This window comes from Alternaria arborescens (genome assembly GCF_004154835.1).
Source record: "Alternaria arborescens strain FERA 675 chromosome Unknown contig_1, whole genome shotgun sequence".
Classification (NCBI taxonomy): domain Eukaryota; kingdom Fungi; phylum Ascomycota; class Dothideomycetes; order Pleosporales; family Pleosporaceae; genus Alternaria; species Alternaria arborescens.
Window position 1 is genome coordinate 256,446 of NW_021167856.1, and position 15,790 is coordinate 272,235.

A 15,790-nucleotide genomic window follows, 5' to 3' on the forward strand; every position below is an offset into this window, starting at 1 on the left:
GTTTTGCATTCAATTCATGGTCTCGTGATCAAGCTTATGGCCTCGCGTGGTAGTACCCCGGTGTCCAACGCTCCCTGAGAGATCGACCAGCACTTTAATCATGCTGCTCCTAGTGCGAGGCATGCCCGCCCTGTGTGCCCAACTCGGAAGCAAGTTCACTGCCCTTCTTGAATGTACCGTCGGGGTTGCGCTGCAAGTAACAGGTTAGTTACGGATTCATCAACTGATCCTGAAAACAACTTACTCCGCTGTCGTTGCTCGATGTCTCAGCACCGGATTGGTTGGATCCGTGCGAAGCATGTCCGCCTTGCGCGCCAAGCTGCAAAGGTGAGAGTACCAAGTCAGTGTATGTGTTACATCCATTTCGTATGGTCACAACGAACTTTACTAGCGACCTCAGAGCCCTTGGTGAAGGTGCCGTCTGGGTTGCGGCCCGCCTCACTGCTGTTCGAGGTAGTGTCTGCAGCGCCATGGGAAGCATGACCACCCTGTGCACCTAACTCGGAAGCAAGCTCACTGCCCTTCTTAAAGGTACCGTCAGGATTACGGTCAGCATTGTCGCTGCCGCCAGTAGAAGTAGACTTGACAAAAGTCAGTTTCTGTACACGAGTGTGCATGTGCTTGGTTCAGCTTACGTCGTTGTTGGCAGAGCCGTGAGATGCATGACCGCCCTTTGCGGCGATCTCTTTCAGCTCATCTTTTGGCAAGTTCGCAAAGTTGGAAGGATTGGAAGAAGCCATTGTTGAGGTTGTGGTCGCCTAGTGTTTATTTGAAGCGAGGAGTTTTACTTGTTGTGAAGACGGGTAACAAATGGGTATGGAGTGATGAAGATGGAGAAATACAAAGCACGTCTGTTTGTATCACTCTTTTTGTACGCGCTGCTGTTTGCATCCCTAGGCAACACCACGTCACAAATGCGGGCAGCAAACCTGCATAAGGCTACAGTGTCCACCTCCAGGCATGTCGGCGCAGATCAAACATCTGCGCACATCTGATTTGCCAGAAAAACGGTCATCGTGATGGGCAAGCCACTGTAGCCTGCTTGTATCCTTGTGCGGTGCTGAGGATTGTGTCAGGACGAGCTGTGATGTCATTTCACGTGATCAGACGCGTCGCGCGTACTCACGTGTTCTTGAAACACGCGGTGGCCAATCAGGGGGTTCGGTGGAAATGACTAGCTGTCTTCGACGTCACGTTTGACGCGAATGTCTGAGGCTGGGAGTGGCCCTGTAAATGGCCGCGATACTGACACGACTATTCGATTTCCCTACCATTATCGTCGCTACTCCGCCCTTCCCCTCTGAGCACATACTCCACATCGGTTGACACTACAATTATGAGTCTAAAGCGTAAAGCAGCGGCTGCGGCTACTGACGCGTCCAAGAAGCCTAAGCAGAATGGCAGCATCACCGCCTTCTTCGGCGCGCCAAAACCCAACCCCAACGCGCCAGCCAAACAGAGCGCTGCTGCAGCAAAGTTCGACAAAGACGCATGGGTCGCCAAACTCACAGACGAACAGAAAGAGCTGCTGCAACTTGAGCTAGACACACTACATGAGAGCTGGCTGCCGCACGTCAAGGACGTGCTACTTACTCCTCAATTTCTCGAGTTGAAGAGATTCTTGAAGAAAGAGCTGAATAGCGGAAAGACGGTATACCCGCCGATGCAGGATGTCTACTCATGGTGCGATCTCCCATGTCTTCTCATTGAAGCTTCCCCAATTAGAGAGGAGACTAATCGTCAATAGGTCGCGGCATACACCCCTCAATACCGTCAAAGTCGTCATCACAGGTCAAGACCCATACCACGGTCCTAATCAAGCCCACGGCCTTTGCTTCTCCATCCGCCCACCGAACCCTGCGCCCCCGTCGCTTCAGAACATCTACAAAGCCCTGAAGAAAGAGTACCCAGACTACCAGCCACCGCCAAACAGAGGCGGTCTTCTAACGCCATGGGCTGATCGTGGTGTTTTACTCATCAACACTTGTCTCACTGTCCGTCGTGGCGAGGCAAATTCACACTCAGGCAAAGGCTGGGAGCTTCTCATGCAAAAGGTCATCGACACTGTTGCAAAGGTACGGACAAACGGTGTTGTATTTTTGGCTTGGGGCTCGCCGGCCCAACAGAGGACCAAGGGTATTCCGGTCGATAAGCACCTCGTGTTGAAAAGTGTACATCCAAGCCCGCTGAGTGCCGCGAGGGGTTTTGTAAGTTCTGCGATCCGCCTTGGTGCAGCTAAGATACTAACAAGATGCAGTTCGATGCCGGTCATTTCAGGAAGTGCAATGCATGGTTAGAGCAACGCTATGGCAAGGATGGCGGCATTGACTGGGACCTGAATGTTGATGCTGAAAAGGCCAAAGTCGATGCCCCAAAAACCAGTGTCGATACCGAAAAGGCCAGCGTCGATGCCGAGAAGACTAGTGGAGACGTCGAGAAGACTAGTGGAGACGTCGAGAAGACTAGTGGAGACGTCGAAAGGAGCAGTGTTGATGGCGAAAAGGCCGAGCTATAGCTGATTGGGTTCTGTGTTTGAGCTTCTCGGAATCTTGGGGTTGGCGCACGGCGTTTCTCGATGACTTCTGCTTTGAGGTTTTTATCCAGAGTTGGGCAACCAAAGAGCAGACGTGGGAATAAGACTAAGCTCACTGTAAGGACGACAACCATTTCGGAGCAAGATTTCAATTTTAATACCCTCACCTCAGCCTTCTGTTCTCCTTGAAACCCAGAACATACCTCTCTTCACCTGTCCCACAAACCAACTGTCTTCGTACGCTTCATCAAAATGCCCTAGCGCCGTGAAAAACACCCTTCCGCCTTCGATTTCCTGACACCACTAAACGTAGGTGTACTAAGTCAGTATGTGTCTCACATGCAGTTCGTACAGGGGCGTTGCTTACAGCTAAGGGGTGGTCAGCTCCATGCTTCCCCCCGCTAAACGTTTCCGGATCTCCCCTCAGCAAGATCTGCAGATTCTTGTTCTCCCTAGGATGCGTGTGGAAGTTATACCATTCGTCCTTCCAGCCCTCGCGCCCACCACAGCATCTCATGATCTGATGTTCCTGGGAAGCCTTTTCAGGAAGGATAGTGCCGGCTTCGGGGTCAGGATGCATATCGAAACTCGCACCGATCAATTTCGTATAGCATTCGTTTCCTTGCATAGCTGCGGCTGCACCGTGGATAGCCACGATACCGCCCCCATTTTGCACCCAGATCTTCAATGCATCCAGTTCTGGGGGAGTGAAGATCGCGTCACCAATGTTTTGAAGGAGGACGATGACGTCGTATTGAGTTAGCGAGGACGACGTAAACAATGAGGCATCTTCACTAGTTGTGACATTGAAGAATTCTGCATTGTTGGCCAATTTGTGGAACATACGTATTCCGGCTGGGATGGAATCGTGGCGGTACCCGGTAGTCTTACTGAAGACGAGGACATTCAAGGGTGTAGTGCTAGCCATGTTGATGGTGCTATCCTGGCGTGTTTGTGGTAATCCACCTAAGATATATGTTTATTCCGAAGAGTTGTACTCACGCAAGACCAGACAGTGGTTGCTAGCAAAGGTATATGTTACAGAGCAAGCATACTGAATTAGGCTGAAATGCTATTAAACCCGGTATATGACGTCATGCATACCAACACTCTTGTAGAAGTAGACGACAGTCGTGTTGCTCGTGTCGAAATGCTCAGCTATGTGGGGTTGGACGTCTTCAGTGATTACGAGACTAAAATCTTGTTTAGAAGCCTGTCTGGAAGTATGAACTCTCTGTACATTGAAGACACGAAGGGTGCAAGGAAACTTTGTTCGGTCTTGAGATTACAGGGAGAACGGCAGGAAAGACAATCATAAGAAGAGACTGAAACAAAGAGCGAAGCGTTCGCATCTTGTTAATGTCTATACTGGAATGCGTACAAGGCAAGCTATGGTGTCGAGAGCAGCTTGTCAATACCATAGTAAAGCAGGTAGTATATGCCACTGGTGCTGGGACTTCGCAATGGTCACAGTCAAGTGCCGTTGATTCCAACCGGAACCCTACAAGCAAACACATAAAGACGGGTCAGCGTTTCTAGCTCAGCTTTCGAGTAGTGACGGACGATGATACTTCACGATGCAGCCAACAGGTGTTGTCATTACGCGAACTTGATGATTTATGAAGTGTCCACTTCGCGGATTGCGAGTAGCCATGTCAGCTGGGAGAGAGATGCGTTGCTCGTTCCAACCTTGGAAGGTTCACCCTTTTCTCGAAGACCAGGGCAGGCACACCTCGCTCAGTCCTGTCAGCGGTAGATACCGCGGTGGGGTGAATCTCTTGCCACCTACTGTTAACAGGCCTTAATCCGTTCGTTGAGTGTGATCACAGAGTCCGCCTCCACACAAGTGTGGTGTTTTGGCGATCGCAACTAGGTAGGTCAAAGTGTCTCGGGCGAATTGCAGGGGCCGGCCCGCATGCCAAGTCTCCCCATCAACAGTAACTTCCTTTTCAGGACAGGCTTGCTATAACAACAATACTTCCACACCAACCATCTACTATCTCGCATATCACACCCACGGCGGCAATATAAACGGAAGCTTGGTATAGCTTGGCAGAGGGCCCACGCGGGAGACTACCACTGCTGTACACCTTGGTCGATCGCATCTTTAGTCGTCTGTGTTGATCATGGCTAGATCATATCGCTGTCCGTCGGTGTCTTACTGGACGGCAAGCACGATAGGTATTGTGTAGCCCCCCATTCAGGATTATGACCCTAGTGAAGCCACAAGAAGATTATTCGGGAGTGACCGTAAGCATGAAAGTAGAGGCAAGGGGCTCGTTCCTCACCAGCTGCAGATTGCCTCAAAGTCGTCTCCCAAACAGGTCTCAAGAGTATCTTCTCACTCGATCTCGATGCCATAAGGAATTCATAAACAGTGTCATGTGAAAGCAGCCACTAACGGCCGAATTCGCCAGAATACCTCTTAGGGCCGGAGACACCACTATACACTATCGATGGTAAGATAGCGTGCTACAACAGCTTCCCGTTTCGCGTTGGACACGAGGTCTTTAGGTATCCATAATTGTACAGCAGATAAGCAGCGTTTTGGCGGATGACTTGCATGGAGAATACTAGGCTGTAGAGGGAAATTGTAACTTCAACAGTACCAATCACCGCTCCGCCCAGCCTTTTCCATTCTGCATGTGGAAGGACCATCGGCTTTCCCCTGTTCTATTGGTCTTGGTATCTCCAGCTCACCTGAACTACAGGACGACAAGGTGGCGAGGCTGGTGTACACATCCAAACCAAATACACAGGCCTGTAGAAGAACGGATTGAGTACAAATAGGAGGCGGTTCGCCTCTCGTTCTCAGGCCAGTCCTTACCAGAGACCAGCAGCCCTTCGCTTCTACCTCCAGTCCCGCCATCATCTCAGCCAGCTTCATTCAAGATGCAGATCAAAGACCTCCTCACCGTTCTCGCGATACCCGCCGTGGTTCTCTCAGCAGCTATCCCCCAGGATCCTACTGAGATTCCCGACTGGGAGAATGGTAGCCAGGAGGACATTGTTGGTGGATCAGCCGCAGCCGCTGGCGAATTCCCCTTCATTGTCTCCCTCCAGCGCAGCGGAAGCCACTTCTGTGGTGGAACACTTCTCAACGCCAACACTGTCCTCACTGCTGCTCACTGCGCGGTCGGACAAACAGCATCCAGCCTCACCATTCGCGCTGGCTCTTTGGTGAGAACCAATCTTTCGTTTATTTCCAACATGCTTCAAAGTCCTCCTTCAGTATCGAAGTGAACATGTGCAACTTCTCGCAAACCCGTGAGGAAAACAAATATCAAAGCTAACAAGCTGTTTTCAGAGCCGTACCTCAGGTGGCGTTACCGCCCGCGTTTCTTCCATCAAGGTCAACCCCGGCTACACCGCATCTACCTACAACGGTGACCTTGCTATCATGAAGCTTGCCACCTCTATCCCAACGAGCTCCACTATCTCGTACGCTGTGCTTCCCGCATCGGGATCTGACCCTGCCGCCGGGACTACCCTTACCGTCGCTGGCTGGTAAGTTTGACTGTCCCCCTCCGGTGCATACAAGATCCACCCATCTTCGAAGACAGTCTTCTGCACCAAGTATGTCTGTCCGCCAATGCATGGCTAACTTTCAACTCAGGGGTACTACTTCGTCAGGCGGTCAATCGCTCCCCACCAACCTCCTCAAGGTTGACGTACCTGTTGTCTCTCGCAGCTCTTGCCAGGCCTCTTACGGCACATCGGCCGTCACCACTCAGATGTTCTGCGCTGGTCTGACCCAGGGTGGTAAGGATTCTTGCCAGGGTGATTCTGGTGGCCCTATCGTCAACAAGTCCACCAAGGTCCTTGTCGGTGCTGTTTCCTGGGGTGAGGGCTGCGCTGCCCCCAACGCACCTGGTGTCTACGCCAACATTGGTCAGGCTACGCTCCGTAGCTTCGTGGCTGCCAACTTGTAAGGTCTCGACACCTACCAAAGTTAGGGGTAGGAGGGAAGCTGGAAGTAGTAGTGATGATTGGGATGGAGCATGAAGTGATGGTCAATGACGGACTTGGATAGTTTTCACAAAATGGACATCGTTCACTACACGCTTTTTTCCCTCTTGATTCAACACTCAAGGATCAACAACAACATATAAGTCTACCTTTGCCCGTATTCTTCTTAGAGTGGTAAGCGATGCAAGAAAACTCACCAGATTTCCCGCAAAATATGCTCACAATGCGTCCGGCGCAGTCAAGCCAAGGAGATGCAGGCCGGGTTCTTTGGAATGTACGCCGATAAACAATGTGTAAGCAGATGCAAGTAATTCTAGTCTCTGCTCTCTGTAGAAACCTTGGATATAGGTCTGCTACTGTACTACATTGACTCAAATATCTCTGCGTAAAACACTATTCAAAGCTTGTTTACAGACGTCGGGATAGAAATCAGCCTGAAGGAGGTGGGATATATTGAACTGTGCTGTATTACCCACCGGCTGTCTTCACAATTTGAACTGTGTCTAAGTCTCTTGTTTACTCGATTCGTGTATTCATGTCGATGTGTGAAATACACACTTTCGGTCGTTTTACTCGGAGGGAGAGAAAGGCGGGGAAATGCCTAGCCAACAACACTGAGAAGGGTCCGAGGTCGGGCCAACTGATCTAACGCTTCTTGGAACGACAGGCGTCATCACCTCTCTCCTAATCTACTTTATGCGCCTTTATCCTCGATAGCTACATCGTAAGGTCCCAAATTTGTGACACCATGGCTTCGCGACTCCTCGAACTCCCACGAGAGATCCGAGATCTTATCTATGATTATGTCCTTGTACGCGATGTTATTCCGGTCCAATGTGCAGCTGTCCTATCGGAAGTCGCAGCTAGTCGCAGCCCTGGGATTTGTAGACAGCTCGACAAGAACTACCCGTTGAGACGCATACGCGCCACGCGCCGCATTTGGTACATACCTCGCTTCGATATTGGTCTGACCTCCGCGGCGAACGATTCAGGGGAGCTGAGGAACATCCAAATGACGTACCAACTGGGAATGCCATCAGATATACTGTCTAGCCACAGGATAGAAATTCGGCTGTTGCAAACATGCCGACAGATTTACCACGAAGCTACGAAGTCCTTCTACGGAAAAAATCTGTTTAGCTTTACGGCAGACTTTAGCGTCCCGACTGCGTTCGCGTTCCTGTGCGACAGGCCTGCCACATCCTTGAAGCTTATCTCGTCAATCAAGCTTCTTTTAGTGGAGGCGAGCAATTTGAGGGGCACTATAGGAGCTCATTATCCTGTGCTTCGCAGGTCAACAGACTCGCTGGTGTTGCAATTCGCTTACAACCACTTCACGGATCTTTGTACTCTACTATCCACTTCGCGCATGGATTTGCGGCGGCTACATCTCAACATCAGCAGTTTACATCAACGATATGACGTAGCTCCTTCTTTGGTCAAAGAATGTTTGTCTTGGGAAGCAGAAAAGACCGATGGACCGCGACCATGGATCGCTTCCTGGATTGACCCTTTGACGAAGGTGGAAAGTCTTGAACACCTCAACATACATTGGGTTTTTGATCGACCACGGCTTTGTAGAGTGGCAGACACGATCTCTCATATGCGGTGCCAAATGCTTGCAGACACTCGAAGCACGCTAGCTGATCGGCCAGGCGCATCGGATGCATCCAGACTTGATTACCAACTGCACTATCGAGTCGCCATACAAGATGGCATCTCCATTAGTTATGAGGTATCTAAGAAGGACTTGGACAGTCACGGGTCGGCTAGTGATGATCTTCAATCCAGTAGAGAAGAGTTGATGACTGTGTGGCGGCGACAAGTGCGAGAAATATTCGAGGCTTCCAGATGTTTATAGCCTTACCGTTGTATACCAACCAGTCACGAACGAGGAGGGTGGATTGTACCGCCGCAGCCCAAATTGCAGGAAAGCCGTTGAATTTAGTTGCTGTCAACAACAGAGGCGCCCACAGGTAGTGTGTGCGCCTGTGTTGACAGTGAAAACAGCGTGCGATCTATCTTGCGGCTGGAAGATCTGCGTCCGATCGGAGTAAGGCGATCTGGGGTTCCGAAAAGAAACAAGGTGCAGCTTTTGCTCTTTGTGCAAGGGATTCCCTAAGCCGCCTGCAATCAGGTTAGCGGTCCCACATGGTTCAACGCTGTTGGCTAGTCTCCCTGTTCCAGAGATGCGATCCCTGCAAGCTGAGGACTCGTAGGCGGCGCTTCAACATGTATAGGAAGCACGGCATCACAGAGGGATTGCTTACTGTGTCGACCACGCCGCAAGACAATGGCCACTCATAAGTCATAGGTTCCGCGGTTTCACATTACTGCTTGCTCGGATCTGTCACCGTTGTGCTAACGCCCACATTTGTACAGCATTCTGCTTGGACGCCTTTTTCCAATGTTCAGCCTTTCAGGGTCCAGCCTTCCGCTGATCAGCCGTTCATTGTTTGAACCAGTTCCCCGCTGTTCAAATGCCTCTCTCACTTCTTCCTCCCCTTTTCCAACGGCTATGATGGCATATAACCTCGTTGATCCTGTGTCAAACAAGACACTCATCGCGTTGATAGCACTGATCACCCATTATATTGTTCACCGTGGCGAGTGGGATAACACCTTCCATATAGTCATCGGCATTTGGGTCATCCTCTTTGGAAGTGTTGCATGTTTCGAATATATAGCCGCTACGAGTACCAGGAATGTGAGCATTGCAATACAGCTCGCAGCAAGGACAGCTTCCCTCTATTTCGCTATCCTGGTGGCCAGTATACTGCTACATAGAGGGCTGTATCATCGCTTGCGGAAGGTAAGCATATGAGAATATCAGCAAAGTCTCTCTCGTTAATACTTTCAGATCCCTGGGCCTTTTTTTGCACGATTCTCAAAGTCGTACGGCATTATCGCTGGTGTTCTTTCTACCAATTTTCAATACTTCAAATGGCTTGAGTCTTTACACAAACACTATGGAGTGGACGTCATCAGAACTGGTCCTCGGGGTGCGTCTTGGAAGTACAAATTCATGTGAAACATACACTGACTTCGTATATCTATCTTGGTAGAGGTCACTATCTACTGTGCAGATGCAATTGCTTTGGTCCATGGACCCACTTCCAAGTGCAGCAAAAGTACTATTTACTCAACCACAGGTAAGTGGTGCCTGTACGAGATGCATGCGAGACGTACGCTGACTTCGTATCTCCACATCTGCAGGAGAAGTTGCAGGCCGGGCTCTTCACTTCACAACGAACAAGGACGAACACCGACAAAGGCGCAAAGTCTGGGACCGTGCGTTCAATGCTAAAGCCCTCCGCGAGTACGAGCCTCGTTTGAACCGGCATGCACTTGCTCTCATATCGAGACTCAAAGGGCAAGCCACATTTCCCTCAGTGCGAATTACAAACTGGGTAAACTTCTACAGCTTTGATGTAATGGGCGATATCGGCTTCAACCGCAGCTTTGGCATGGTGGAGTCGGGTGAAGAAGCTCATGTCATTAAGCTGTTGCACGATAGTCAGGCACCATTAAGTGTCCTTGCACATATTAGTTGGGCTGTGCGCCTCGTCGCACGAACACCAATTGGATCCCAGCCTCTCTTTGAGCACATGGACTGGAGCGCTAAAGTTCTTGAAGAGCGAAAGAAGGTAAGCACCTCTAAATCAGTACTTTTGTCTCAGTTGTATCTACTCACAGATAACAGAATACTCCTAAAGAGAAAGACGTCTTCTCTTGTTTGCTAAACCCGAATGAGGACCAGATAACCCCTGAAATGAACGCTGACTCACGACTTCTTATCATAGCTGGCAGGTAAGTGACTTGCGTAGACCTCTCACGGCCTCCGCGTAGCTTGATTCATTTCTCGATACTAACATGGGAATTAGTGATACTGTCTCTGCGACGCTATCTTACCTGTTGTATGAGTTGTGCAGGAATCTCACAGTTCAAGCCAAACTTCGCGCTGCTATTGATACGGTTAAACCGGAGAAAGCGCATCTCGACGTCGAAGATGTTGCGGAATGTGCATGTTTAGATGGGGTTATCAACGAGACTTTACGCCTACACCCTGCTACTCCATCTGGCCCTCAGCGTGAGACACCGCCCGAAGGTCTCACTCTACCCGACAGCACGTACATACCTGGCAAGGTCAACGTCTGGATTCCTATCTATAGTTTGCAACGCGATCCACGCTACTGGATGGATCCTCTTTCCTTCATGCCTGAGCGATGGACCGATGAGAGGCCCGGTGCCACAATTGAGAAACGTGCTTTTCTACCCTTCCTTACTGGACCTTGTGAGTGATATGCCTGTACAGACTGTATCTAAGACATACACTGATTTTGTACACCTAAATTCAGACAACTGCATCGGCCAGAAGCTGGCCATGATGGAGTTACGTAGTGTTACGGCTAATTTGGTTCGATCATTCGAAATCACCTTTGCGGATGGTGAAAATGGAAGCACTATCGAGAACAAGAGTCGAGACTGCTTTACGATGACTGTAGGAAAGTTGGATGTCAGACTCAAGCCACGGTATGAAGATTAGAAAGGTCATTGCTTCAGCATTCGGTTTCAACTATTTCTTTGTGCTGGCGTTCGGTGACAGTAGCTCTGGGAATGGTATATGTTTGTAGAGCTGAACGGGTCAGGTGTCATCTGCAACCAGTTCCATTTTTAGTCTCAAGGCAGTAGCTTCCTCTAACTATATCTGTCCTTAATGCAATCTTGCTTTATATCAGTACATCCCGATAAACACTGCATGCTTCAACATGTTTCACCATCTCTTCGTATACCTGCATCTGCCGCTTTCCCTCCAATGTAGGGCGGAGAAAAAGAGTGTCGAGCATTCGCGTTAAAATCTGTTGAAAAGAGGCAGCAGGACTAGAGTACTGGGGAATAGGACTGGGGATAGCGTAGTTCTCCAGTGAAGGTTAGGTCATTCAAACTAATGTACCCTTTGTCGCAGTTACATCTCCTCGCTTGACTTAAACTTTATCTAGAGAAGGGAGCCTGATTTTCGCATAACCTTAAATATCGTGATTGTCAACTGACCTTTCCATCCCATTGCGACTGACTAAACACAAAACTCTCTTGAACGACAAAACCTGAGAATAGCGACTCGCCAGCCTCTAACAGGCTTTCGGCTTTCGATATTAGCAATACCGCATACCGCGACAGCAAGTTTATTGACCATTTTTGTCACCATATATGCCGAAATATATATCCTCCGATTTTGATTACAGTTTTTTCCGCACTTTCTAGTTCTTCGTCGGATGGTGAAGGCAAAGACCAATCAGACAAACTAGTCCACAGCGCCATTCCTGCAGCAATAGTCAACAAATCTACCATGGCCAAACTCAACATTCTGCAATCATCTACCAAAATCTACAACGAACAGACACACAGTTTGTCCGCATGTTTTCGGGGTACCTTTTCCAACTTCAATCCTGACGCTGTCGAACTCAATAAGGTCGGCATTACTTACGAGTATGGGGATCATTACTTTGTCCTAGTTCGGTTACCTCATCCCCAAACCAGCGAGCTGATCTTTCAATGCGGGTTCTTGAACCGCGCATATGTTGGACCATATCTCGTCTACGAGTGGAATTCGCTTGTTAAGGAACAGATCGGGGAGTGAGGGGCCGCTGTTTATCACGACGACGAGAGGTGGGTAAGTCATGATTGTACGAGACGCACATGAGACATACACTGACTTCGTACCTCTGTGTTCGCAGGATGTTCACAGTAGTATATTGCAGTTCATGCGTTATCTTTGTGGTGAAGTAGCAAAGGGCCTTCAATATCAAGAGTTTTTGTATACGCTGAAACGGGGTACGAAGTCGGGTGCAGAGAAAGTGAAAGCACAACTCTTAGAGAGGTGTATGATAGTATCTGGAAGGGTGGAGTCAGACATCACAATGAAGGAGGAAGAAACGGGTAAAGAGGCGGACAAGTTTATGATGGAGTTCATGGTGTTTGAGACATGAGAGGGTACAGTTCTTTCAGTAGGAAGTTGACTTTACGCAGAGCTTTGGTGGGCATGACATGGTGTAATCATGGAACGGTAAACTGAATGCAAAGACTCTGATACGGGTATTAAGAATCTAGTATGTTCAAGAAGGGTGACGTATTCTGAGCCACCGCTATTTTACTCTGGCTTTTCTTTGCCTCCCATTCATTTGCTCTATCTGTAGCTTGAGCTAAAGAGTAATAGTGGTAGCAGTATAGTGAAAGCCTGTGGTTTAATCGTCGTCCGCGTAGATAGCGCTTACAGAAATGTCACATGCCATGGAATTCCACTCTCGCCTCTAGATATATTCAGGTATTATCGTGCCTTTGGTGAGCCAAACTACTAACAAATTCTGGAATCAACAAAACAACCGAGATAATTCTACCTGTCTTGTATCTTACCATGGACACTAGATCATATCGAAAATCACCTGAACTCAAACCCCCTAAAGAGCTGCGTCGCTGGAACTATGATGAGGAAAATAGGCTCCTCTACCTTATCAAAGTAGAAGAGAAAACTTACAAAGAAGTAGCAACCAGTTTGAACCGTTCCATACAATCTATACAACACCGCTATTCAATTATCCGACAGAGGGACGAAAGCGCTTCCATATCCTGGACTACCGAACTCGATTCCGCAATAATTGATGGCAGACGCCGTGGGCTGACTCCCAATGAAATCGCCCAGGAGATCAATATACCGGAAAAAGCCATTCAATCTCGATGGCAAGCCCTCCGGGCAGCGAAGAAAGTCCCCGAAGATGTCCTTGACCTTCGGCGGCGCAAACCGCTTCGTGATTTTACTCCCCAGGAAGACGAAACCATCTTAAATCTATATGTAGAAGGGCATGATGATAAGGAGATAGCGGTACTTGCGGATATCGAAGGGAAGAGTCAGACGGAGATTATGATAAGAAGACGGAAGCTGGTAGCTGAGAGTTCACCGATATATAGAAGATTGATTGAAGAACAGCTGCATCAAACGGGGAAGGAGCATCATAATAATAAGAAGAAGAAGAAAGAAAAGATAGATACACTAGAATTGGCGGTGAACGGACAGAAGTATGGATGGATGAATGAAGTAAACAAGGACGACGGTCCGGCATTGGGCTAAGTAATTTTATACAGGCTGCAATCTAAGTAGCTCTTGAGATAATTGGCGCAAAATCACAGACGCTCGCGCTATTGTTCCCGATCGGAGTTTTGACTCCACCATGGAGCGTCGCTTTCACCATTACTCAATAACTGCCTTAGGCTCCGCCTAACCCTTTACTCTTGCTACTACCACCCTTGATCTCATCATCAGCGTCCCGCGGGAATTGCACGCCCATCGCCTTCATCATGTTGCCTGCCGGGCCTGCCATCCCAGCTTGGCCTTTGAAAGCCTTTAACATGTTATCGGCGAGGTTGTAGTCTTCGTCCAAGAGTTCATCGTCTTCATCCTCCTCATCCTCTTCAGCAACGTCCTGGAGCTTTCCTTTGCCTTTCCCATTACTATCAGATAGAAGCCCTGTTCCTGGTTTGTGGTCGGACTTGGAGTTGACGTTCAGTGCCCCGTGGCTGAAGAGCTCAGCTTCCATCATCTCAGTGAGTTTTTGGATCTCCTCGTCTTCTTCCTTCTCAGCGTCTTGTTCGAGAGCTAACGCGCGAGCTTCATCAGTGAGGATGGCTTTCTCAGCTGCGGGCAACATCATAAACTTTTCGAAAGCTTGCTCGTATTCCGCGTACTCCGCGTCAGCCTCTGCATCCTCCTCGTCATCTGTGCTGCCATCATCTTCGCCATTACTGGTCTTCGCTTTGCCTTTGCCTTTGCTCTTCGTATCGTTCTCGGCTGGAGAGTCACTATCTTCAGGATCCTCCCATCCTCTGTCGCCAGCGTCCGAATCGTTGTCCACATCCATGGGGTCCAGACCTCCATCGGCACCCTCCGCACCAGCTTCATTTTCAGCCAGGAAGTCGTTGAAACGTGCAACCATCTTTTTCAAATTCTCCTCCGCATTCTTATCGCCAAACGCGCCTTTTGCGCCACTTCCTTTACCTTCTAGCTCTTTCTCAAACTCCGAGAAGTCAATATTGAGCCATGCCTCATCGTCCTCACGTTTGGGCCAACTAGCAATTTCAATGTCAGTGGGAAGTGTGTCGTCACCATTCTCCAGATCTTCTAAAAGAAGCGCAATCTCGCGCGTTGGTTTACGAGAGGCGTACAAGGAGTGTGACAGGAGCATTTGCATGCCTGCTGCGATTTTGATCCCGATTTCTGCTTTCTCAATTGGTTTACCAGATTTAGCGAGCTGCTCTAGTGCTGTATCCCATGGCGCCTGGGGCTCCCAGTGCTGGCCTAGAAGCTGAGCATAAAGGACTTTGGTAAAGCGAACGCTGACGTCGACAAAATCTTCCGGCGGGAATGTAAGAGGAACTTTGGACTTTTCGGGTTGTATAAGCCGGATGGAGATGGGATCTCGGAGATAAAAGGCTTCGACCACCGGTGCGATATAGGATGGATTGGTATGCAAGATATGCGCGACCTTCCTTGGTAGTGGAAGTGTCGCATGGTGCTGGTTTTCAGATATCGCAGCGGGATATCCAGCTAAGCGATGAAAAGCTTCTTTCTCTACTTTGCCGTACTGCTGTGGACGTGCTGGTGTCTCATCAATAATCTGTAAAGCCTGCACTTGCGTCAAAGGGGCAGGGTCTTCATCCTTCCCCAATGGAATTATCAGTAGGCGATGACTATTAATCCAGACTCTGTTCTCGGCAACCTCAGGGTTCAACCATTTTGGTAGCGCGTTGGCAGCCTCGATTAGAAGAAACTCTCCATCGCTGTCATAAATGCGGATCCATGCATCCTTGAACTCTTTGCTTAACTCACGCAGGAAGTAGACTATAAGCCATTCGTCTGCGACGCTATCGCCGTAATTAGATCGTCCTTTTAACAGCCACTGATGTTCTTCTCGGACTAGGTCAAGCGCAAGAGAATCACGCTGCCATATGTACTCCTTCAGGAACCTCTTTTCCAAGACGCTCAGGGCGCGTTGGAAGGCTTGTAATCTTTCCCTTGTCTGGATGTCCGAGAGCCTAGAGTCGATGATGAAGACCGTGTATTCCACGACATCATCGGGCAATTTCTTAGGAAAGCCATCGAAACCTTCCCCAAACCATTTGAGGTCATCCTGAGGGCCGTCCATTGTATTCGGCCAGGCGTTTGTGAAGGTAGTCTCGATCCGATGGCCCGAGAACTTAGGTCTGTACGCTGGCTGTTGTCCAAGGAGTGATATAGAT

The 15,790-nt window shown here is 49.2% G+C and overlaps 7 protein-coding genes across 7 annotated transcripts; 4 read left to right on the plus strand and 3 right to left on the minus strand.

Annotated features, from left to right (window-relative positions):
- Positions 1-109: 109 nt before the first annotated feature.
- Positions 110-740, minus strand: AA0111_g93 (hypothetical protein; the record flags this gene model as incomplete). Its single annotated transcript, XM_028655842.1, has 4 exons — positions 110-190; positions 245-319; positions 384-581; positions 636-740. 4 exons carry the CDS (start codon positions 738-740, stop codon positions 110-112), a joined length of 459 nt encoding a protein of 152 aa, XP_028512149.1.
- A 596-nt stretch (positions 741-1,336) lies between these two features.
- AA0111_g94 (hypothetical protein) lies at positions 1,337-2,515 on the plus strand (the record flags this gene model as incomplete). Its single annotated transcript, XM_028655953.1, has 3 exons — positions 1,337-1,683; positions 1,748-2,207; positions 2,258-2,515. The coding sequence occupies 3 exons, from the start codon at positions 1,337-1,339 to the stop codon at positions 2,513-2,515; spliced, it is 1,065 nt and encodes a 354-aa protein (XP_028512148.1).
- Positions 2,516-2,701: 186 nt separating this feature from the next.
- Positions 2,702-3,461, minus strand: AA0111_g95 (hypothetical protein; the record flags this gene model as incomplete). Its single annotated transcript, XM_028656064.1, has 2 exons — positions 2,702-2,836; positions 2,901-3,461. The coding sequence occupies 2 exons, from the start codon at positions 3,459-3,461 to the stop codon at positions 2,702-2,704; spliced, it is 696 nt and encodes a 231-aa protein (XP_028512147.1).
- Positions 3,462-5,425: 1,964 nt separating this feature from the next.
- AA0111_g96 (hypothetical protein) lies at positions 5,426-6,465 on the plus strand (the record flags this gene model as incomplete). Its single annotated transcript, XM_028656175.1, has 3 exons — positions 5,426-5,713; positions 5,841-6,040; positions 6,150-6,465. 3 exons carry the CDS (start codon positions 5,426-5,428, stop codon positions 6,463-6,465), a joined length of 804 nt encoding a protein of 267 aa, XP_028512146.1.
- A 3,006-nt stretch (positions 6,466-9,471) lies between these two features.
- Positions 9,472-11,048, plus strand: AA0111_g97 (hypothetical protein; the record flags this gene model as incomplete). Its single annotated transcript, XM_028656287.1, has 6 exons — positions 9,472-9,517; positions 9,568-9,654; positions 9,719-10,149; positions 10,206-10,312; positions 10,387-10,796; positions 10,861-11,048. 6 exons carry the CDS (start codon positions 9,472-9,474, stop codon positions 11,046-11,048), a joined length of 1,269 nt encoding a protein of 422 aa, XP_028512145.1.
- Positions 11,049-12,914: 1,866 nt separating this feature from the next.
- Positions 12,915-13,625, plus strand: AA0111_g98 (hypothetical protein; the record flags this gene model as incomplete). The annotated part of the gene is made up of 1 exon (XM_028656398.1): positions 12,915-13,625. One exon carries the CDS (start codon positions 12,915-12,917, stop codon positions 13,623-13,625), a length of 711 nt encoding a protein of 236 aa, XP_028512154.1.
- A 136-nt stretch (positions 13,626-13,761) lies between these two features.
- On the minus strand, positions 13,762-15,696 carry AA0111_g99 (hypothetical protein; the record flags this gene model as incomplete). Its single annotated transcript, XM_028656509.1, has 1 exon — positions 13,762-15,696. One exon carries the CDS (start codon positions 15,694-15,696, stop codon positions 13,762-13,764), a length of 1,935 nt encoding a protein of 644 aa, XP_028512153.1.
- Positions 15,697-15,790: the final 94 nt, after the last annotated feature.